Below are 23,404 nucleotides of genomic sequence, written 5' to 3'. Positions count from 1 at the left end.
CCATGTTTTTTTCTACACATTAGGTAGGGCTGCTACATCTCCCGGACTTGGTAGAGTGGCCTTGAGTAGTAGGTGTCCTGTAGGGCCCAGTGGTGCAGCCTCCCCAGTCACCCAGGCAGGATGCTCCAGGCGCACCTCTGCGAGGGCTGTGAGCACTGTCCTGATGTAGTTGAACCTTGATTGCTGTTAGCATCACTGGGAAGGATTGACCCCCAGGCTGATGGGCTGTGAGGACCAACTACGACTACAGTGGAGGAGCTGCTGTGCAGGAGTCGACCCTACAGAGCAGGACTTGCTTTAGTGGGGCTGTGGTGCTCACCAAGTCCACCCCTTGAGTGTGCTGCTCGTGGAGGTGGCAGTGTTGTAATCCAGTGTGGTCTGACGCTGTCCACCGGATATACTGGTTCTGGTTCTGGGGCCTCCTGGGAGGTGCAAAGTCAGCCACTACCTGTGCCCTGCCTGGGGCCACTGGCATGAGCTACAAAGAGATCTCCAGATGGCTGCTACTTGTGCTGGGCTTGGAGGTGTCTAGGGGAGACCAAACTGTGAACCAAGGCCAGCTGCCGCTAGCGCTGGGCCTGGGGCCACTTAGCAAGAGGTACAGGGTATGCAGAGGTCAGATGCTATTTGTTTCAGAGATTTTTAAGAAAGTCCAAAGCATGAGGCAAGAGAGGCCATTTGTATGTAAAAGCCACTGGAGGGAGCTTGAGTGGGCCTGCAAATTGGGTGGAGTGGAGTCTCAGGGAGTCACCAGGGGCGGGGTGAACAGTGTGAACCAGGTTGATGGTGACTCAGATATGGCACCCACCTGCCAGCTCTGTGAGGATGGGGGTCTCTGAAAAGGAATAAAGGCCTCAGCCAGCACTTCCATCTGGTAGAAAGGTGCACCTCCCCCACCCCCCAGCTTTTGCCTTGATGCCAGACAATTCAATTCCTCCCTGTATGTCTCTGGTGCCTTGCTACCTGCTGCCCCAGAACTGGAGCTCAGACGGACTGAGTCTGAGTAAGTCTGTGTGCAGAGGAACTGCCTGGGACTCCAGAAGCCCTCTGCCCCCCTCAGCCTCAATCCCTGTGGGTTTTTACAGCCAGAAGTTATGGGGACTTCTTTTCCTGACTCTGGAACCCTGGGCTGGGAGGCCTGGTGTAGGGTTGGGACCCCTCGCTCCTCATGGGGGACCTCTGCAGCCAAGATCTTCCTCCCAAGCTTTATCCACCACACATGGGTGTGGGGCCAGCCAGTTCCATGTGTTCGCCCCTCCTGCCAATCTCTATGTGGCTGTTCTTTAAATCCCTAGTTGTAAGATTTCTATTTAGCTAGATGTGAGGTGGTTCTGAATGACGGTTGTTTTGTAGTTTAGCTGCAGTTTTGATGTGGTTGTGGGAAGATTCAAGTACTGCATTTACCTATGCCACCATCTTGACCGGAAGTAGTCAGCCCTGGTGTTTTAAAAGGTGAGCTTACTGAGTGCTCACCTTTTAGATTACAGAGCTCAAACAGGATTCTACCCCTCCACCATGCTGCTGCTAGACCCAGGAGCAGCCACATTTCAGAGGAAGTCAGCATTTTATGGCTCATCTTTTTTTTCTAAAGCAGAAAAAGGTCATAGCTTTGTATGAAGACATTATGCTACCACCTTTCTTTTTTCTTCTTTCCTTTTCACCAAAGCTGGGAACAAAGAGTGGAGATAATACTGCAATTTCTATTTCTACAACCTCATTTGAAACCATTCTCTTTGATTTAAGTTTTCTTGAAAAGGATAAATTGTGTTAACTTAGTTCAAGTTGGGAAAAAGTTGATTGGACATTCTGTTGTCAAGGAAACCAATTGACTTTCCCTCTCTCTCTCTCTCGCTCTCTCTCTCTCTCGTATGCTCACACACACACCACACACCACCCTCTAGTTATTACAGTGCCCTTTAAACTCTTCATCTGATATTTTAAAATTACTTTAAAATACCCAAGAGCTCTACTCTGAAAATCTGTACAAGAAGTACTCCAGGAAGTGGTTCATAGAATTCAAACTCAAGAAGGCCTTTTTCTAATTCTGGAGAAGCTACTGTCATTCTGAGTCAGTGCTATCTCTCAGAAATATATGAGACAGTCCACAAGGTCAGTGTCAAGTCAACTGCAGAATGAGAGTATTGGAAAGGGAAAGATGGAACAAGAACTGTTACAGAGTCATAGAACGCCATAAGAGAAAGAGAATGGTAAACAGTTCAATCCCTTGAGCCTTTATTAAGTATCTATCATGATGAAAGTAAGAAGCTATAACACCAAAAAAGGAGAGAAAAGGAAAGAAAGAAAGGAAGAAAGAAAGAAAGGAAGAAAGAAAGAAAAGAGAAAAGAGCAACCTGAAAGCGATCTTAGAGCATGAGGTAGAGTTGCCTCTTATTGAAAGATATGCACCACCTCCCATTCTTTCAGCAGAGGAATACCCCTCTCCACTCCATCAATGTCATGCTTGGCCATATGACCTCCTGCCCTGACTTTGGTTTGGCCATATAACTTGGTTTGGCCAACACAATGTTAGCAGACATGATACAACAGACACTTAAAATGTTCTTGTGCTGTTGGCTTTGTTCTCTTGGACCTTGGCCTTCTCCACAAGTAGAGCCTGCCCTGGCCTGCCAGCTGTTCCCAGGAGGCTGAGAGACATGTGGAACAGACCTGGCCCAGCTGGGCCTCCTCCCCAGCTGCCCTGCAGATGCACCAGGAAGCTCAGCTCAGCTTCCCAGCCAAGGCTGGCTCTGATCAGTCAATTCCAGCCAACCCTTTGACATTTGATAAAAAATAATAATTTGTTGTTTAAGTCACTTAGTGTTAGAGTAGCTTGTTATACAGCAATAACAATCTTATACAGAGAGCATCTATTCAATAGTCTAACATCTTAATTTGTTACCTTTGTGGGGCCATATAGCAAATTAAAGAGTGGTTAAGGAGAAATTGGCCAAACTGTGGGACTTCTGGGTAGGGCTGTTTTCACACAGGGCACAAGTCAATCCCTTTCAAAAATCATTGCTGGGAGAACAAGATTAAGTATCCTAGGACTGAGGGGCTCACAAGCCCCTGGACCCCATCAGAATGTACATTGGGGACACGACGGAACTTCACTGCACTGGAAAAGTTATCATCGACCTGAAGGTCTGGGAAAGAGCTGCTAAAATCAGCCAGTGGCTGAGGATAAGCTGTGTGAGAACAGACTGAACTGCTGAGGCCTCCAGTGGGGAAAGACACATGTTGAGAATAAATTGCCTCAAGTCTGTGAAATCTTGAATAGGGGAAATGCTCTGAATGTGAGTTTGTTCACCAGATTCTGGACTTACTTTCTTTCTTCTTTCTTTCTTTCTTTCTTTCTTTCTTTCTTTCTTTCTTTCTTTCTTTCTTTCTTTCTTTCTTTCTTTCTTTCTTTCTTTCAGGTGGGTGGTTATACTCTGAAGCATAAATGGGAAAATTCAGGAAAAATCAAGGAAAAGCTATATTATTTTACCTGGCTGAGAACTAGGGTGACCTTATGCCCTAGCATATCCAGGACAGCCTTAGTGTCCACTGTTGTCCTGGGGTGATAATTAACAGCACCCCCTTTCACTTTCAAAAGTGTACTGGATTGGATGGTGGGGGAGATGGCCACACAGCTGATGGTATATTTTACCCATAGAGTTGAATACAACAGGTGTGAGTAGGGTTCAGATAAGCTCATGGGGAAAGACATGCCATGGGTTATCAAGGCAAATTAGACCCAGGCATGGAGGGCCACCGCGTCCCATTGCAGCTCACCCTCGTGCACCCTTTGTTGTGAGAGACGGTGCAAGCACCCAGGGCCTGACCCAGCCAGTCAGGGTCTTAAAGGCTGGGAAGTGGTGTTGTTTCAGTCTACCTGATGCTCCCTTGTCCCACTCTGGGGTCTTCTCCAGGGGCCTCATCTGCTGGGCACTCCCTTTATGGATCCGCAAAAGACAGAAACACATGCACCTTCCATCTGTCGTCACTTCCAAACACTGTGACATGCAAGAATCAGAATACATGGCGGAAGAATGGAGTTCCCCTCTTACCCGCACAGACGTCCGTACAGCCTTCTGAGCTCCATTTGGCTTTCCCAGAAACCCTGCAGAAAGTCCAGCACTCGAGTGAGAATACGATTCCACCAAATGTCAAGTGTTCAAACTTACTCAGAGAAAAAGTCTGGAACAGCGAGAGCGCAATTACACCAACAATAAAGAAAGAATTGAAGTGATATTGCTTTCAAGTACTTTGGAGTATTAGAATAAACTGACACCTTTAAAAAATCTATATGTAGAGCCAAGGAAAAGTCTCCATCAGCTCTGCTTTAATGGGCAGAAAAGATCATTTATACTTAAACTATTTGGGTGTAATTGCTGCTAAAATATTTGAAAACTGTTTGCTTTCTCAACTATGTTAACATTCCCCTCTGCAATTTGGTTTATATTATTATTATTTTTGGCAAAGCCTCTTTTCACTGCTACTATATGTGTAAACATCTGCGGGGTCTATCCAAATGACCCCAAATTCTGAATTATCGTGATCCAAGTTAAATTTTAACTAAAATCAACATCTTCAGAACCTAAGAACCTTAGAGCAACTTTACAGAGGACAAAACACCGGGCACATTTTGTAGTGGGAAAGGAGTACCTGGATATACACGGGGCAGGGCAGGGGGGTGGAGGCTCAGAAAATGCTAGACTCATTGTGTTCTAGGGATGGAGTTGTGCAGATACACACAGAGGGATTGTGTGGGGGAGGGGTTAGAAACTGCTCAACCCATTGCATTGTGGGACTGCAGCGTACTTGAAAACACGCACGGGTCGGGAGGGAGGTGGGGGAGCGGAAAATGCTAGGCGAGTGTGGTGGGAATGAGAATACGGGCAGATATATGAGGGGGGGAAGTGAGAGTTGAGAGTTGGGGAGGTCGAAGAGCAGGGTGCCCTTGACAGAAATACATTCCATTCTCACTAAATCAACTTTCATGGCCTAAGCTTGCGTAGATCAAGGGAAGCACATACGAACACAAAAATAGTCATTGAAATTACTATATACTATACGGAACTTGGCAGGGTGAGTACAAGCAAGGAAGATGAGCTAAAAACGAGCAAACGTGGACTTTTTCTGGAGGCAGGAGTGCTGTGCTCTCCTCACATCGACAGTTAGCTTGTTTCCCTCTGACTGTTGATACCAAAGTAATTACTCAACTCAATGCAACTGATTGTCCCCCGCCCCAGAAATTCGTGAAATGTAGTTATTCCTATCTGATCTGCTGTTCTATTTTGACACCTAGAAATTTCTTCCCACTCACTTTAGGATCCTCACAGGAAGCCCAGATGAGAGAGCTGTGGGCCTAAAGTTGTGCACTGGCCACCCCCGAGGCAGAGATGAGGAGGAGAGAAACAACGATGAAGAGTGGAAGAGGCTGTAGGACAGAGAAAGGGACAGAAAGGGACAGAGAAGATGCTGAGAAGGAGGAAGGACAGAGACAGCTACTGTGATTTTTCTAGCTGCCTTTCCAGGGCAAGGGGGCGAGGGAGAGGAATCCTAAAGAGACCTGAGAGGGATAGTAGCAGGACTGGCCTGAATTCCACCCTTCCTGCCTTTGTTTGGCTTTGCGGCTGTCACATGCTGGATCTGTCGGCTCCTGATGCCGGGTCTGGTGTCAGCACCCCATGACTTAGCAGAACAAACCATGTGGCTTCTGAGGAAACCCGATGTGAGGGGAAAATAACCTCAGAAGACAGAGTCCTGGGCCTCTATCTACAAATGTGGACATTTCCATTTGCTCGTCAGTTGCTCGGTGCATCTCGCTGAACCAGCTTCCCTTCCAACCTTTTGTTTCCGACAACTCATGGCCTTGCCCCTGTTACCCTGGCTCCAAAGTTAGAGACACGTTGGACTCACTTTGCCTTGGATACTCTACACCTAATTAGTCCCACAAGGTACTAATTTTGCCCCCAACAGTCCTCTCTTTTCACTGTCATTACCACCCTGGGCCAAGTCTTCACCTCACACTTAGGCTTCCACAGACATGACCCAAGTCCTTTCCCTTACAGGGCAGTTGTCCACTCTGCTGTCCCTCTCCTACTCACAAATGATGGCACCCAAATGGTCCCGCACTTGCCCTTCTAGACTGTCAGAATCTAGCCTCCCACCCTTCCCTTCCTCTCTCACAGTCGCACCCCTCAGGGCTCCCCAGTCTTTGGCTTCCAGGCTGTTCATCAAGCTGTGTGTGCCCTTGTCTTCCTACAGGTGCATCATACCCATTGTCACCCCCCCCATCTAGCTTATGTGTGCCTGTCTTTGTGTCAGTTGCTCCTCCTTCTCCAGGAAGTCCTCCGGTCCTGAAGGCTCTCCCTTCTCCTCTAAAGGACAGCCCCCCTCCCCAATCTAGCACTAGGCTAGATCCAATCTGGTGTTGCCCACGAGTATTTGGTATGTGCCCTTGAGGCCATAAGTAACTTCTACTTCTCCCCCAATCCGGGGCCTGGCACCTTTAGACACTCACTCAGTGGGTTTGGGGGTAAATGAATGGATGGCAGGACTCCATACATATTAATGAGCGATAAGCGATGGATCGTTGCCATCCCATAGCGCCTTCACATACAGGCCACTCCAAGTGCGGGCGGCCTGGAGAGTAGCGGGGCTTCATGGGTAAAGCTGCCCTGGGCTCAGCACATCTTAGGCTGGAAGGCAAGGAAGACAGCCCTTACCTGGCGGAAAAATGTCAGGTTTCCAATGAAAGGAGAAGGCTTAGGATGTCTGATGCCCAACTTCTCCAGTCTTGAAAACGCGGAGGTGGAGTACCTGTGGGGAAAAGCACATTTGAAAAACAGAGAAACTGACGTTTGCATTCATGCTTTTGGCTGTACATGGTGTCAGAATTATTGAGTCCTCTGGAAGTATGGGGAGAAAAAGAAGTTTCCAGTCGATAACATCTAAGGACTGAAGTGGTAGGAGGCTTGTAGTGTAGGACTCAGTGAATTCCTCTTGACTGAGTGACAGGCTAGGGATCAAGGAATCCTAAAATGTTACGGTTAGAAACCCCTGAGAGATGACGGAGTCCAAGTGCCTCTTCCTCACCTAAAATGCCCATCAAATAATTGCTTCTTAAAACACACACTCCCCTGCCCTGGCCTGTGTGGCTCAGTTGGTTTGGGTATTGTCCCGCAAAGTGAAAAGTCGCCAGTTCGATTCCCAGTCAGGGCACATGGCTGGGTTGCAGGTTGAGTCCCCAGTCAGGGCACGTGCAAGAAGCAACGGATCAATGTTTCTCACTCACAGATGGAGCTGTTTCTCTCCCTGTCTTTCTCTCTCCACTCCCTCCTCTCTGGAATCAACAAAAGAAAATAAAAACAACAACAACAAACAAAAGCAAAACAAAACAAAAACACACCGCTCCCTAGTCCAGCCCCTTTGCCTTTAAATCCACCATCAACAATGGTCTCAGAAGCCAAGGGGTAAAAAGTAACCATCACAAAAATAAGTTCCCTGTGCAAATTTGTCTTTTTCTTGGTCACAATGGACGTCTGCACATAATTTGTCCCTCAGCGCATTCCTTGACCTAATAGAGAAACATAAAAACGGGGACGGAGGGGACACATCGTGGGGACCAGACCTCCTCACCCACCACTAACAACCTCTTTATGTCTTTGTTTTCATGGCCTGAAACCATATGGGAAGCATACTTTCTTAACCAAATATCAGGAAATGGGGCCCGACAGATTTCCGTGCCACTTTCCAGGAGAGAGCGGCAGTCTCAATGCAGGGTGGCTGTCAAAACATTGGAATTACTGGGATATTTCAGCAGTTTATGGGAACGCAGGGATAACACAGTGAGGCGGGACTGGCTTCGAAAAACCTGGACATATGGCTGGAATCCCTGATCAGCCAGCTAATTAGGTCAAAAGTTCAGCTAGTTCAGAAAAATTAATGAGTCAAACTGGGTATTTAGCATCATGCCAAGATCAGCCAGATCTTACTGGTAATTTAGGGACAAGGAAAAATATAGAGAGGATCGCTACAGCTGGACTTCCCAGCAGTACTGGAAAGTAAAAAATTAAAACAACAACAACAACAACCACACTGCTATAAGAATCACTCTGTTTGCTGGAGCCTCTGACCTGCCCACCTGCAGCCGCATAAAGAGCCCTTAAAATCCAAATTTTTCATTGAATGCTCATACTCAGGGAAAGGCTGACCCGGGGGAAGTGTGGGTTTGTGTTATTCTGAGCAATGGGTCTGCTTCTAGAGTGGCCGCTACGGAGAACCGAGCCAGGGCAGGAAAGGAAGGAGAGTTCTGCTCCCAGCTCTCCCCACCGAAGCTTCCACTGTATGGAGTGAATCCCCGAGACATCACGCTTATGTCCATGTTCAGGTGTAGTTACAGACCACGCTCAGGGCCACATGTGAATCACGTGGGTGAGTCACGACCACCTCCCTCCTCGTTAGCGTGTGTAGTGCAGGGTGCCACAGTTATTTTTCCAAGCCAACTACGATATTTTCAATTTCTCCCCTCACACCTGCGAGGAAAGGCCAAAGGAGACATACCAGTCTGCTTAATACTTCCCTCAGCATCTCCAATCTGGCTTCTATGTTCATTTCTTCGTCAGCTTTTGTGAATTATTTTCTAAATGTAATCTCTCATGGGTAGAAAGAAATATGTCATCTTGGGCCACGTAATTACATCTTAATTTTGTAATTAGATGTCTTGATTGTCTAATTAAAGGACAAGAAGCCTGTGCCTAATTACACATGCTAATTATTATGCAAGTCCATGCCCTAATTATGTAACTCCACTTATGAAAATGTTGCTTGTGTGTCCCTGCACAAAATTCAGACATTTTCAGAAATATGGCATCAGCAGAGAATGTTCTAGACATAGCCATCAAGTTCACGTTGCAGCCTGGACTCAAGTACACACTTTGAGTGTCTTCGGCTAGGACTTGCCAAATGTCGCCACCCATAACGAGAGTCCTTGCACCCAAATCAGCAGGGAGGGGTCACTGCCACCAGACTTCTGAGCAAAATTGCCAGGTGAGTTTCATTTGTCTCCCTCCAGCTTCCTTCTCTGCACCCTTGTTTCACATTCCCTGGTGCCAGGGTCTCCTCTGTCCCTCTCAGTAGGGTCTTAACCCAGAACCTACGGACCCCAGGAGTTAAAAGTTGAACTGTGCCACTCCAAAAAAGAGAAGTTGAAGTCCTCACTCCCAGTGCCTCAGCATGTGACCTGATTTGGAGGTGGAGTGTTTGCAAATTTAATGAGTTAAAATGAGGTCATACCAAAGTAGAGTGGACCCCTCATCCATTTTGACTGGTGTCCTCATAAGACGACGGCCACGTGAATGGAGACACAGGGAGAATGCCATGTGATGACAGGGGCAGAGACTGGAACTGTGCAGCTGCAAGCCGGGCAACGCCGAGGACCGGCAGCAAACCACGAGAAGCTCGGCAGAGGCCGACAAGGAGTCTCCCCTGCAGGTTTCAGAGGGAGCGTGGCCTGTGCCCATCTGGATTTCAGACTTCTAGAACTTTCAGAACTGAGAGATCACAAAGCCTGGCGTTTGAAGCCCAGTTTGTGGTACAGTGTTATGGAAGCCCTAGAAAACGGGTAGACACGAATGAGTTTAAAGAGTCAATGAGAAAGAATTTTAAAAAAATCTCCTCCTGGTACTTTCACAGTTATCATTGTGAGAGAAATTTGCTCTTGTACGTCAAATGTGCCATTAATTCCTGTGCTGTGGAAGAAGTGCAGGTGGCTGAGGACGCTGCCGTGGAAAGCAGGTAATACACAGCCACACTGTGATCTTTAGAACAGCTTCCCCGTGATGGAGTGAATGCAAATGTATCCCACAGTCATGCGGATGGACTTGTACCATTGCTTACATGAAGGGTACTTACACTGGACGATGACAGCGGAAAGTCTGCGCTGTAGCTTCAGATAGCGCCACCTTTGGGTTTTGACAACTAACACAGTCATTTGCCAGACGCAAATCCTGTAATGCCAGGGTGCACCCTATACTGTCCATTCTCAACATCCATCACACGTCATACGTCATTGTCAAAATAAGATTCAATTTTTAAAGCCTAGAAGTTTCCCGATATGTAGTTTTCCCCAAGACAAAGTCCTTTCTTTTTTTTTAAAATCCGAACCCAAGGATATATTTATTAGAGAGAGGAAGGGAGGGAGGGAGAGAAGAGCGGAGAGGAGAGAGAAGGAGAGACGAGAAAGAAACATTGATTTGTTGCCTCCCATACACACCCTGACCAGTACTTAAACCTGCAACCTTCTGGTATACAGGACGACGCTTCAGCCAACTGAACCACCCAGCTAGGGCAAGACAAAGCCCTTTCTTGATGTATTTGACAAGAGTGGCCAGCCCAGCCCTGGGTGGTGTAGCTCAGTGGATTGAGTGCAGGCCTGTGAACCAAAGGGTTGCCAGTTCAATTCCCAGTCAGGGCACGTGCCTGGGTTGCAGGCCAGGTCCCCAGTAGGTGGTACACAAGATACAACCACACATTGATGTTTCTCTCCCTCTCTTTCTCCTTCCCTTCCCCTCTCTCTAAAAATAAATAAATAAAATCTTTAAGAAAAAAAGAGTGGTCCTCTCATTGTTCAGCCAAAGAAGCCACTTGTAATAAATTGGGGGATATTTTGATGAATCACATATTAAAGAGATGGTCAAGCTGATTGAGGTTTGGAGCAAAAGAAGAACACAATCAAAAGAGGACCTGCCCTCCAAGGCTGGCCTCTCTGCATATCTTGAGCAGTCAGAGAGGAATTGGTTTTCCTCTCGTGTGCTTCCGGAAACAGCCAGCTCCTCGATTCATTCATCACCCTCCCCATCCCTATCAGAGAATTCCTACTTGGTGAACTGCTTTTGGAAATTTTAGAGGCTGTGGATGTTTTTGACATGGTGAGAGATTTCTTTGGCAAATAACACTTCTCCTGGGATGAAAAACCATGATGCTCCAGGAATAGGTGAAGCCCCGAAGTGCCGGGTATCCCAGCTGTCCAGCTCCTCGGGGAAGGAATTTGTTTTCACATGGTTCCCCTACACTCGCAGCACGCACAGCCATCGGAGGCTTTGTTAGCAACCTCACAAAACATTGGGGCCACGTCAGAAAGTTTTTATGGCAGTATGACGTTCCTCTTACGGACATATAATTTCATATTCAGGGTGTCTTCAGTGTTCTTGCATACTTGTTATGCTACTACAATACACTTCCCATGAGTCACCGGTTTTAAAGGCTGATGCACATGGCAAAGTGCTTTCCAGGACGTGTGTCCCAGCCAGTGTCACTGTGAGTGCACCCATTGCACCAAACACCCTCCTAATATTTTTCCCTAATTTTGGAGACACATCAATGCACCTGCATGTCTGCATTTCTTTCATTACTAGAGAGAGAATTTTTTTGCCATCCCTTTTTCTCCAATTTCAAAAATATTTCCCAACTTTGGAATTATTCCTTCTTTCCCCCCTCATTTCCACTATAGTTCATGTAGGTGTCGGGCAGAGTTATGCCACGCCCATTGGTTAATGAACTAGTTGGAATATGAGCAGTGCTCAGCAGGTGACTGCAAGCTGACTCCAAGCACATAGCTGGGCAGGGAGAGGAATTAAGCAGATGGATTCTGAACAGCTTTCATTTTGAAAATAACTACCTATAGCCTTACTAGCTGACTTCAAATTCTATTTCCTTCTTCCTTGCCCTATTCTTCCCCCACAGCTACAGCTAGAGAAACTGTCAATACAGAAATCACTTCAATGGCGCATCAAGGCAAGGGGCTCCTCAGATACAGAGTCCCTATGTGAGGTCCCCTCAGTTGCCGTTTTAGCGCCTCATCTCGCTGTCTTAGCGTCCTCATGCTGGAGTTCCGGGTGCTCTCCTGTGGCCCACCCCCTCAAGCCTCCGCTCTCACTTGCCATCAGGGCTGGGCATCGTCTGGCATACTTCTGGTGGATTAGTACTGCGCATGTGCGGGAGCATCAATTGTTTTTCATGCCAGTCTTGTAATTGGTGATCCTTCTAAACTTTCTTATTGGTTTACACGAGGAATCTTTTTGATTTCTTACGCTGACAATTATATGTTATGCAAGTAATATTTGTTTGTTCTCTTTCTAATCCTTTATCTCATTTTTTCTTTTCTTTTTCCATTGGCTGAGACATCTAGCACAATATTTAAAAGAGGCAATAAAAGAGAGCATCATTTTTGTATTCTTGACTCTGGAAATATGCCGAATGCTTCAAAATTAAGTGTGAGATCTTACTGTAGATTTTTGGTAGATATTCCTGGTTGGGCTGAGGACATTTCCTTCTATTCCTAGTTCGCTCCGAAAAGTTTGCCTTGATTAGGCTTGCCATAGTTTTGCCTATTTTATTAATCTTTTCAAAGCATCACCTTTGCTTTTGTTGATCTTTTCTAATTTTTGCTACTTCATTAATTTATGATTATATTTCTATTATCATTTTCCTTCTATTTTCTTTGGGTTTACTCTTTGCTTCTTTTTTTTCTTGTAACTTCTTAACAATTTAGCTTACTTATATTCAGTATAATGTTATTTTTAATGAATGCATTTAAGGCTACAATCTCCCTCCTGTAGCTGCATTGCATGTATTTTGAAATGTAGTACTTTCAGTGTCTGTTCTATTCTAATAGGAAACTTCTGAATATGTGTTAAACTAAAGAATTGATTCCATAACATCTTAAAATGGGGACACATATTTTTGTATCATGATGAATTCATTGATTTAAATATATTTGGTATGTTTTGATCCATTGCAATTATTATTTTATTTATCAAATTATCCTGTCTTTGGGTGGTTGAGTGCATATAAGTTTGTTCCTTTTGACAGAACAGCTTCCTTACTTTCTTAAATGACAAGCTGTTCCAGGTTTCTCTTGCACATTTCTTGCCCCAAACCTGGACCGGCAATTTTCCCAAGGCGTCCTGGTTCCTTTGAGTGGAAAGTGGTGGCTAGGGTCCATAAAAGGAGGAAGACTTTTCTCTGTATTTCTTGGTGATACTTCATGATGCCACATTTTATTCTTCAACTGTGTGAGTGCCTGTTCAAAAACTTAGATTTTGAAACTTGTTAATTGACTCCTTTGTAAGTGCTTTACGTAAAAGATCAATATGGTGAATCCTACCAAAAAGTAAAGGAATTCTTTTAAGTAAATGAATCTTTCCCAACTGTATTAGTTTCCTATGGTTGTTGTAATAAATAAACACAAACTTAATGTCTTAAAGCAACGCAATGTATTATCTTCTGGTTCTGGAGGCCAGAAGTTCAAAAGCAGACTCACTAGCCCTTCGCTGAGGTATTGGGTAGGGATGGCTGCTTCTGGAGCATCCAGGGAATTATTGACTCTTTATTCCCGTGGCTTCTGGCCATGTCACTCCAGTCTCTGCTTCTGGTTATCACATCATCTTCTGTGACCACCTTCTCCTGAGTGCCTCTTCTAAGGACCCTTGTGATGACATGCAGGGCCCACCCAGGCAATCCAGGACACCTTCCCTAGCTCAGGATCCTCAATCCCATCCTCACAGTCCCTTTTGCCATAGAAAGTGGCATTCTACGGGTTCCAGGGATTAGGACCTGGACATCTTTGGGGGCCACGATCTAGCCACCACGCCAACTGGTATTGTGTGTGGCTCCTGGTTTTATTTGGAGTTCTGCTATGTGTCTGTAAAGGCGAAGGGTCTGGGGTGGACACTGTGAGATTGTCAGAGCTTCCAGTTTAGGGAGAACTGAGTGGCACAGCTGCTGGAGGGTGGGAAGGAGGCAGGCCTGGAGCTCGAACAACTCCCCACCCGCTGCGGGCACCACCGGACCAGGCTTTAGATGGTGGCCCCACCATCTAAATGGGCCACAGGTAACTATTTTAAAGAAAATTCTACAATTAGAAAATAATGATGTCACCCAGCTGATGGCTGTTACAATGCAGAGAGTGAACACACTTCTCCATTTTTACCCAGCTTTTCAGGGCAGCAGAGCCGGTTGAGTCAATAAATCTCAGTTGGTTTCACGACATTACTCTTCTCAATTCAGTCATTTACATAGCATCTCTACAGCCTTTGCCGTTATCTGCAAATCGCTTGTGCTGTTTTACTTCCAATTTCCATTGAATAAACATAAGTGCATTTATTTTAAAAGGAAACTTTATATCTTGACCACAAATGAAAACCACTACCACTTCCATCAATAAAAACTAAGGGTAAAAATAAACACTTGACAATGGAAAATTTTTAAAAGTCCATGACCCCCCTAAATTGATCGCACCTGCTACAGATGGTCGCTAGGCCAAGGATGGTCCAAACAGGCCATATTTTAACATGCACTCTGTCTAGGTCTCCCTGACTCGGCCGACAGTTTAACACCATGGCCAGAGAAGAAGGAAGGAACCTCATTCCCTTTCAGCATACATGTGGAGAAGCAGATCAAATGAATCTATTGTCTTGTGTTTCCTTTTCTCAGAACTAAAGAGAGCTGGCCTGTAGCTGACATTGGATTTATTCCAAACTGCAACAGTGCTTTGCCCACATGAAGGGGAGACGTCCTGATAGTGAACTCCTTTATCACTCTTAGGGCTCATGTTAATCAACATGCAACAGATGAAGAGACTCACTGGGACAGCACATACTCACTGCCCATCGCCTAGGTGCCAGGCATGGTGCTGGGCGCCAGGGATGCTGCAGAGACGTGGCACAAGCCTAGTGGACCAGACAGACATTCAACAGCTAATGCCAAGCAATCAATTCAGCATTTACTTTACGATCCTTGCAGCCAAGAAGCATCACATGTCAGAGGACGTGCCCATTGAAATGCACACTTTGTATTTTGATCACTTAAAGAGCACTTCTGTCTAACTATTGGACAGTATTTGTAGAGCCTAGAAAGAATGGCAAGTGGTCCTCTTGCTAATTATTTCCTCCCAAGGTCAGTTTTCAAAAAACAGGGCCCTCCAAAGGGGGATCAGTCTCCAGAAAACCATTAAAATGAAGACAGAGGTGTGGAAGCTGGCGTGATACACAAGGCAGTGTGGCCCACGGCAGATGGAGGGTGCTGGCGGTCCAGGAGGCACTGGAGTGGGAGTGGGGTATTCACGTGGGAGGAAGCACTGTACCTGCCTTAAGCCGAGTGTGCTTTCCAATGCTGTCCCACCCCCAGAAAACCAAGTGAAACCTTCTAGGACTACAGGCAGCAGAAGGCGTGGCATCGGAGTCCATGGTTAAGAAGGCTGGGGACTCTGAGTGAGGCCCAGAGCCAGGCCCCACCTCAGCCCTTGCTCCCCAGTTCTGTGTCATGCAGTCACACGGCCGGTCACAGAAGGAGGCTGGGAGCGGGCCTGGCCCTTTTGTGCCAGTGGGAATTAGCGGAGAAGAGGGAGGAAGGTAGAGCAAAGAGTAGTTTCACAAGATGAATGCACAGGCAACTCCTCTTCCTATTTTAAAACTAAAAGCAATTGAATTATGTCACAAACCTAGTTAAGTGACTGAGATTTATGAAACACTCCTGGATTGTTGTTGACTGAATTTAACTAGGCTAAGCTTCCCTACCCGCCACTTGAAAAACCAGTGACGTATATAAATGCAGCCTGCCCCCAAAACCTCTCTTCTAGGACACAGCGGGGTGGAGGGGAAGTTGGAGGTGAAGAGTAGTGGCTCAGTGCCACTTAAAAATATATGCATAATAAACATTTTTAAATAAAATGCATTCAAATGTAAATATATTATAATATATTTTAATTTATAAATTTAAATACAAATGTATTTCAATGTAATTTCATATGTTTATTGATTTAAAAGTGAAAGTGGCCTCTTGGATCTGGACCTCGAATTCCTCCTGCATCAGGGGATTTAAGCCCAGACAGGACATGGTGTCCTCCAGCGCCCCTGCCTCAGCCTGTTTGTCCCAGGAGCTGGGGATTTGGATTTGGAGAGAGAAAAAGCAAGCCAAAGAATTTCTTGCTAATGCCTCTCAAGTAAGGATTTTGCTTCTGTGGACTCATCTCTTTCCCATTCCCCCCAACACTGAACTCTGCAGCCCTGCCCACCAGAGTGCCGCTGTTATCAGAGAGCCACCTGCAGCTTCTGGGTTCTAGAGACACGAGTCACCCAAGATGCATTTCTGCAGAGGCGGGGAAATAACTCAGCCACCCCACATCAGCAGGAGCATCGCCAGGAGACAGCTGAAAGGGCTCACGCTCCCTGAGATGGGCAAGGTCCAGGGCAGAGCCAGAGTTCATCGCTGTCTCTCCGCCTGCCAATTAGTAGACGGGCCTCCCTGATAATTGTGCTCTCAGGATAATGGCTTGTTTAAGTAATTGATGGTGTTTGTCCTCACTGGGGAATCTTAGCACATCAAAAGATGTTGAGAAAGCCAAAATTCACCTAGGGTCTGAATTAATCACTTTGTCAAGCACAACAAAGGCCGGCTTGCTTTGCTAATAATCCCAAATGAGGTAGCAACCCTCAGTTAAATAAGGAAACTGTGGTGCCTTTAATTAATGTTTCAAAGAGCTTGGGCTTGCTTTTTCACCTGCTTTATCTTTACGAGAAAGTGGGGGAATGCCTGCAGAGCAGGTATGTTCCAAACTTCTCAAGTGCAGGGAGGAGAGACCCTGCTTCACTGAAGCTCGTAGGAAAGGACCTGGGGGCTTCAGCTGACCACAGGGTTGGTCGGTGTGCATGGCTGTGCCTGGGTCAGAGGAAGTTAGGCCCACAGTATGTCCCCCAAAGACCACTCTGCAGCCTCAGCGCTTCCCTTGCTCCAGGCAAGGCCACTGGGGAGCCACTGGCCACCTCCCTCTGCCCCCAGTATAACCTCTTCAGTCTTTCTGGGCTGCACCCCAGAGCCCTGGCCACCCTCCTGCCAGCCCTCTGGCTGACTCTGATCTTGAATCATGTCTCACAAGGCTCTGCCCTAGGCAGCTCAAGCGTCCAGCATTCCAACAGGCCCTCATTCCCCCTGCCTCCCCCTTCCCAACCCCTATGCCACCCAGAGCCCCAGGCCAATTGGCCTTGCCTGGCACCCAATCCCTCTCTAGGGCCCTACCAAGGTCATGGGGGCCAAGTCAGAGCCATGGGACCTTGTGGGTCCAAAATGGGAGGTTTGTCTGGTCCCAGCTGCACAGCCACCTTTGAAAGGACTTTGACACCCCTGAGGCCTCGTGGAAGCCAGTGAGCAGGAGTCTGATGGGGTCTGGAACCCACTCAGGTTAGCTCAGTGACACAGACCATGGGTACCCTCCAAAAGGTGAGTGAGACATATCCGGCCCCCAGAGAGGGTATCCTATGGAAAACAAATGGGGAAATGGGGGTTTCCCTTGGGCTTGGGGAGGCCCTGACAACAGGCTTCCACATAACGATTTTACCCTGTAATTCCCATGGCTTCTAAACTGGTCACCAATAAGAAACCTCAGTGCTATATTTTCCATCAATCCTCATCTGCAGTCCATCCCCAAGGACTATCAATTCTGCTTTCAAACATCTCAAGTGGGTTCTTTCCTTCCCTCAAATTGGCACCGCCCTATGTCAGGCCACCATTGTCTTGCCCGTGGGTGTGGACCTACAATAGCATCCTGAATGGGCCTCCAGCCTCCAGGCTCTCCCCTCATCCATCAATCTGCCATCCACGCTGCTGCCAGAAGAATCTTGCTAATGTGCACATCTGTCCATGCCGTGGCCACTTCAGTATTCTTCATCGGCTCCCTGTTGCTTTTAGACCAAACAGGAAACTCCTTCTTTGGGGCCATAGGGCCTTTGCTGATCTGGCCCCAGCCTGACTCCAAGGGGTCTCTGTACTCTGCCTTAGACTCCAGCGATCTGGCAGGCCTCAGACATGCCAGGCGTGCCAGCCTGTTTCACCCTTCCAGGCTTTTTAAGCGGTGCTGTTCTCTGGACCAGGACTAAGGTGAGGTCAGTGAGGCATCAAAGATGCAAGATTTAAGGACGCACTCTCTCTCAGGGATGTGCAAGTGCAGATCCTGCTCTTGTTTGACCCTGAGTGGAAGTGCCCCCTTAAATCTCACACCCCAGATGCCTGCTCACCTCACCCTGGTCCCAGTCCACCCTCTTTCTCCACCTGGTGAGTCCTCATTAGTCTTCAGATTTCTCCAGGGGCCCACCCAGACCATCCTAGGCCCAGGGAGATGTTTCCTTGGTCACCAGCTCCCTAATGCAGAGGGACTGCAAACAAAGAACAGGAGAATTTGGTGACTTGTTTGTAGGAATATAATCCTGCCTAAGTTCATTATGTACTGGACCCGGTTCTGTTTCCATGATGTGGGCTTAGTCATCAGTAGTTAATCCTTTTGTTTTTATGAAGTCCTTAAAGAACCCTTAAGATGTTGTTGTGAGAGGGATATCTGCCTTGGGTGAACCCCAATGACAGTTTGAGCCCTGAGAGGGCACAGTGCCTGGCACTGAGTGGGCCCTACACTGTCTGCGATTATCACGCCTCTGTGTCCTTTGTAATAATATCAGTTACTGAGTGTTTTCTGGGGGGCCAGGAGCTGCTCTAAGCGCTTCGCACATGGTAACTCATTTACTGCACTGCGGGTTACGATCACCTTCATTTCACAGATGGGGAAACAGAGGCTCAGAGAGATGAAGTAACTCGCCCAAGGTCACACAGCAAATAAGTAGCAGGGCTGACATGGTTCTGGAGTCTGTGCTCTTCACTAGTGCCTGTCCTGTGTCTCATCTGACCTTTGCAGAGCAGCAGATGGCCCAGAACCAAACCTTCCTGCAAGGCAGGCAGTGCAGAAAGCCCTGCTCCGCTCACTTCTGTGGGCTGAAAAGGCAGATGCCCTTCACAGGACTCCGTTATCCCCTGGGATCCAATCAATTGGTCAGGTTAGCCAATGAGTCCATTTGAAACAAGGACAGGCAAATTTAAAGTGAAGACCTGACCCATGTGGAGAATAGAGGGGCTGTTTCTTTGAGTTGCTGTATATCTTAGTGGCAAGGTGGGTACTCAGGGGCATTGGGTACTTGTACTGGGTGCACAGAATGATTCTGAGTTCCTCTCTATCTAACCTACCAGGCATTCAAAAAATATTTGTCAGTTGGATTTGGTTATATCTTCATAAACCCAGCCAATATCTCCATCTTTCTATTGCACTGTGACTGCCCAATAGCCTGGAACAGGCCTGGGAAACCCAATTCTGTCTCCCAGCCTGGCAGATGACTTAAAGAACTTAGGCAGCCAAAACAACAAAAGATTATTGTGAGTGTTTTAAAAACATTTGTAATGCCATTGCATCTTTCTGGTTGCTGTAATCCTCAGATCTCTGTGTGGACCTGATTCTTGCCAAGTTCCCTCATCAGCCTCTGATCGTCTCTTAGCTCCAGCGATCAACTGTAGGTCCAACTGGAGATGCTATAAAACAAGGTCAAAAGGCAGTGGCTCCAGTCTCAGATCACTGAGAGTCTTAGGGCCCTTTGCTCATTGATACAGTAGGTTCTGGCTCTCACCACCCGGGGCTCTGGACTTATAAACCCTGGTATGATTGCTGTTCCTCATCCTAGTCCTGGCTCATCCTGGCCACTCCTCTCTCGTCACCTGCATTAGTTATTTATCGTTGCATGACAAATTACTCTAAAACCAAGTGGCTTAGAACAACAAGCATTTATTATACGATTGCACACAGTTGCCAGGGGTCAGGAATCTGGGAACAGATTAGCTGGGTCGTTTGGCTCAGGGTTACCCATGTGGTTACAGTCAGTGATCTAAGACTTCCCAGAGCCTGAAGATTCGCTTCCGTGCCCACTTATGTAAGAGTTGGCAGACCTCGTGATGTGCACCTCTCTGTAGGGCTACTCAGCAGGCCAGGTGGCTTCCCCTCTAAGCAAGCAATCCAAGGGAGAGAGTCCACGACTAGGTTATACAAGTCTCAATCATTTATAACCTAACCTTGGAAGTGATATACTGTCACCTCTGCTGTATTCTCCTGGTCACCGGACTGACCCTGGTCCAGTGGGGGAGGGGACTCTGCAAGGTGTGAATACCAGGGGACAGGGGTCATTTAGGGGACGTCTTGGAGGCCGGCTACCACAACAGCTATGCCCCAGTGTGAACCAATTTAATTAAAGCACGTTGCTCCTGCAGAGTTTCACCTTGGCTTTTCCAAGCTGTTTTCTAAGCCTTGCAAAGTCTGTACACTGCTTCCTCTTAAGATGAGGTATTGAAACAAGACGTAGTTGTGCCATTTTTCATTCCGTAAAGACGTATTCAGTTCCTGCTCGGTGCCAGGCACCGTGCCAGATGCCGCCATCCGTCATTGGGAGAACAGATAGGATCTACTTGTCTTTACTGGAAAAGTAAAATCTGGGAAACTTCAAACTTGGGTGCAAAGTGGATTTACAGCCTTCGGGAAACCATGTGGCTAATACTAACTAACATCTTAGGCACTTGTTTTGGGTCAGGCATTGTACCAACACATTAAGGATATCATGGCTCCTAATCTCCATCGACCTCCGTGTCACGTCTGTTATCTAGATGGGGAAACTGAGACTCGGGGACCCGCCTGATTGAAGGGGCTGAGCCTCTAGCCAGGCCTCTGATGGGTCCATCCTGACTCAGCAAGGCCTGTGAAGGGAAGGAGATTGCGGTTATGTCCTAGGGCTGCCAAAGCAATCTGGGGGCTTTCAGCAGCAGAAATTGATCCTCACAGTTCTAGAGGCCAGAAGTCTAAAAACGGGGTGTGGGCAGGGCCCTGATCTCTCTCTCTCTCTCTCTCTCTCTCTCTGTGTCTCTCTCTGTCTCTTTCTCTCAGGCTCTGGGGCAATCCTTCTTTGCTCTTCCTGGCTTCTGGTGGTTGCTGGCAGGCCTTGGTGTTCCTGGCTTGCAGCTGCATCCCTCTAGCCTCTGCCTCCATCTCCACGTGGTGTTCTCCCTGCGTCTCTGTCTTCAAAGCGTCCAACCTTCCCTCTTCTTAGAAGGACATCAGTCATGGATTACAGACCATGGTAATCCAGTACGAGCTCATCTTAACTTGGTTATATCCAGGAAGACCCTATTCCCAAATAAGGCACATTCTGAGTTGCTGAGCGGACATGAATCGGGGCAGGGAGGGGCAGGAAACGCTACTCAACCCAGTAAAAATGCCATCAGAGCTGTCAGCAGCCCTGAAGAGAATAATCTGGGTGGGAGTGTTGGTGGGGAGGGGTCTCCCTAACTGCCTAAGAGGAGGTGAGATAGAAAGAAAATAACCCTAAGGAAAGGAGACACAATTTCAAAAACCATTTCTTTTCCTGGCTCGCTCTAAATGCTGTCCTTTGTTTTTTCCTTTTGTCTGTTGGGTTTCGTGGGGGATTTTTTTTTTTTTTTGGCTATTTATTGTTAGGCTAACTAAGCTATCTTCTAGTTGTTTTAGTCAGCACACCCTTTTTATAGGGAAAAGGGAAATGAAATTTTGTGGCTGATTTCGCATTACTAGAGCACCTTCCTGTTCATATCCACCGATGAGGAGAGGGTGCACATTCGTGTGGTGGGGAACACGGAAGGGAGATAAAAGTCACCCTTTATATTTGAAAGCTCAAGTTAAATTCACTCTGTGTAACAGGCTGTGTGATACTGGGTTTCACCCTTTCTTCTTCCAGCCAGCCCCAAGGGGCAGCTTCTGCAAGGGCAAGACATAATCCTAAAACAGATTTTCTCTTTAATAACCCAGTAGGGCTTTAGCACCCATGAGAATATTTAAAAGAATTCTGGGACTATTTATCTTTTCATCCACAGCCATTTCTTGGCACAGCAGCATCCATAAATTTACTGTGGAGTGTAGAACAATTTGTCTTAAACAATATAGCTCACAGTCTGCATGGGAGCCCCCTGGTTGTTGTATTTCAGGATAAGGGGAACACACCACACTTTTTGCATGTAGGCTTTTTCCAGAATCCAAAGGATCCTTCTGGTCTCCTGGGCCTCAGAAATGCCTCCCCTTGATTCTGCTTTTCCAGATGGGAGTTGGTGCCCATCATGTGGGAGCTTCTCCCTCCCCCGCCCCCCAGCCCCTGCAGGATTAGCACTTCTCAGAGAATGCTAGCCTCATCATAGCTCAGCCCCTGACCCCAGTGCTTACTCAGCTGGAAGTCCTGGGGGCATCCTCAGGCTCAGCCCAGGTCTGAGCTGAGCTACCACACTGAGCCTGTCCCCTTGCATTTAGTGTTCTAGGTGCAGGTTCCTGAGACCCAACAAGACCCACCCAGTCTGCGTCTCAGCTGGTGATTTCTCCAGCAATGTCTGTACTTTTGTTAGAGAGCATTGATTTTTCCATTTACCACAAAAATCCAAACGTCCCCTGGCTTCAAGTTTTGTTTGTTGTTCATTTTTACTATTTTTGTTTCTTCTTCTCTTCTCACTCCTGGCCTCCTTCTGCTTTGCCCAAGATCCAAACCTAGATGTGTGATCCTGGAGTATGTGGTAAATTGAATCATCACCCCCAACTCTTCATGTCCTCCCTGTATTTACATCCTACATTACCACCCTTTGTTCTCTGAGCTTGAAGTACCTCCCACTGCGGTGGGTGGAGTCTTCTTTCTCACCCCCACTGCACCCCCATTAATGTTAGGCTTGGGCCCATGACTTGCCTTAATCAAAGGAAGAAGGACAGAAGTGGCATCAAGACACTTTCAGGCTGAGGCTTCAAGAGACATTGCTTATTTCTCTTGTATTTCTTGCATTCCTGTGATCGGTCTGAAGCAAAACTTTCCGGAAGTATCCTCCTTAGTCTGGGCTTCTTACAAGTACCTGTGGAACAGATCTGGACCCCACCCACAACCTGGAACAGACTCACAGTACTCACAGACTGTGAGAAAAATGAATGTTGTTGTTCGCCAGTGAGTTTGGGATAGTTTGTTACACAGCATTATGACATCAAGAGCTGACTAATACAGGTCAACTCACTTTGCTTCTCTGGACCTTCATTTTCTTATTTTCAATATGAGACCATTGGATAATAATTTAGGTGCTCAACAACTTTTTCTACCCCTACATACCTGAGGGCTCTGCATTATACCCAACAGTAACACTAGAGTCAAATATGGCAAAGCACTGCCCTGGCAGGGTGGTTCAGTTGGTGGGAGAGTCCTTCCATACAGGTTTGATCCATGGTGAGGGCACATACCTAGGTTGTGTGTTCGGTTCCCTGTCTGGGCACATATGGGAGGCAACTGATCAATGCTTCTCTTGCATGAATGTTTCTCTCTCCCTCTCCCTTCCTCCATCTCTAAAATCAATAAGCAAATCCTCAGGTGAGGATTTAAAAAATATATCACAAAGCACTGAAGAAAGAGAAGGATTGGGAAGTGAATTCCATTTAGGAACTAGGGACTGACTGATGACCCCAGAGAGAGTCGTCTCCATGGAGAATGGAGGAAAACCCCCACTGCATGGC

The 23,404-nt window shown here is 47.0% G+C and overlaps 1 protein-coding gene across 2 annotated transcripts in view; it reads right to left on the bottom strand.

Annotated features, from left to right (window-relative positions):
- Positions 1-23,404, bottom strand: part of TBXAS1 (thromboxane A synthase 1) — a 142,503-nt gene that overhangs the window by 103,766 nt on the left and 15,333 nt on the right. For both annotated transcript variants that reach the window (XM_024555130.3, XM_045191188.2), the window contains exons 2-3: positions 6,714-6,807; positions 4,050-4,102 (exon numbers count right to left, since the gene is read on the bottom strand). In XM_024555130.3, coding sequence (XP_024410898.2) covers positions 4,050-4,102; positions 6,714-6,807 — 147 coding nt within the window. The remainder of the gene's footprint in view (positions 1-4,049; positions 4,103-6,713; positions 6,808-23,404) is intronic.

This window comes from Desmodus rotundus, chromosome 6 (assembly GCF_022682495.2).
Source record: "Desmodus rotundus isolate HL8 chromosome 6, HLdesRot8A.1, whole genome shotgun sequence".
NCBI classification, from domain to species: Eukaryota; Metazoa; Chordata; class Mammalia; order Chiroptera; family Phyllostomidae; genus Desmodus; species Desmodus rotundus.
This window is presented reverse-complemented; position numbering and strand designations above follow the sequence as displayed.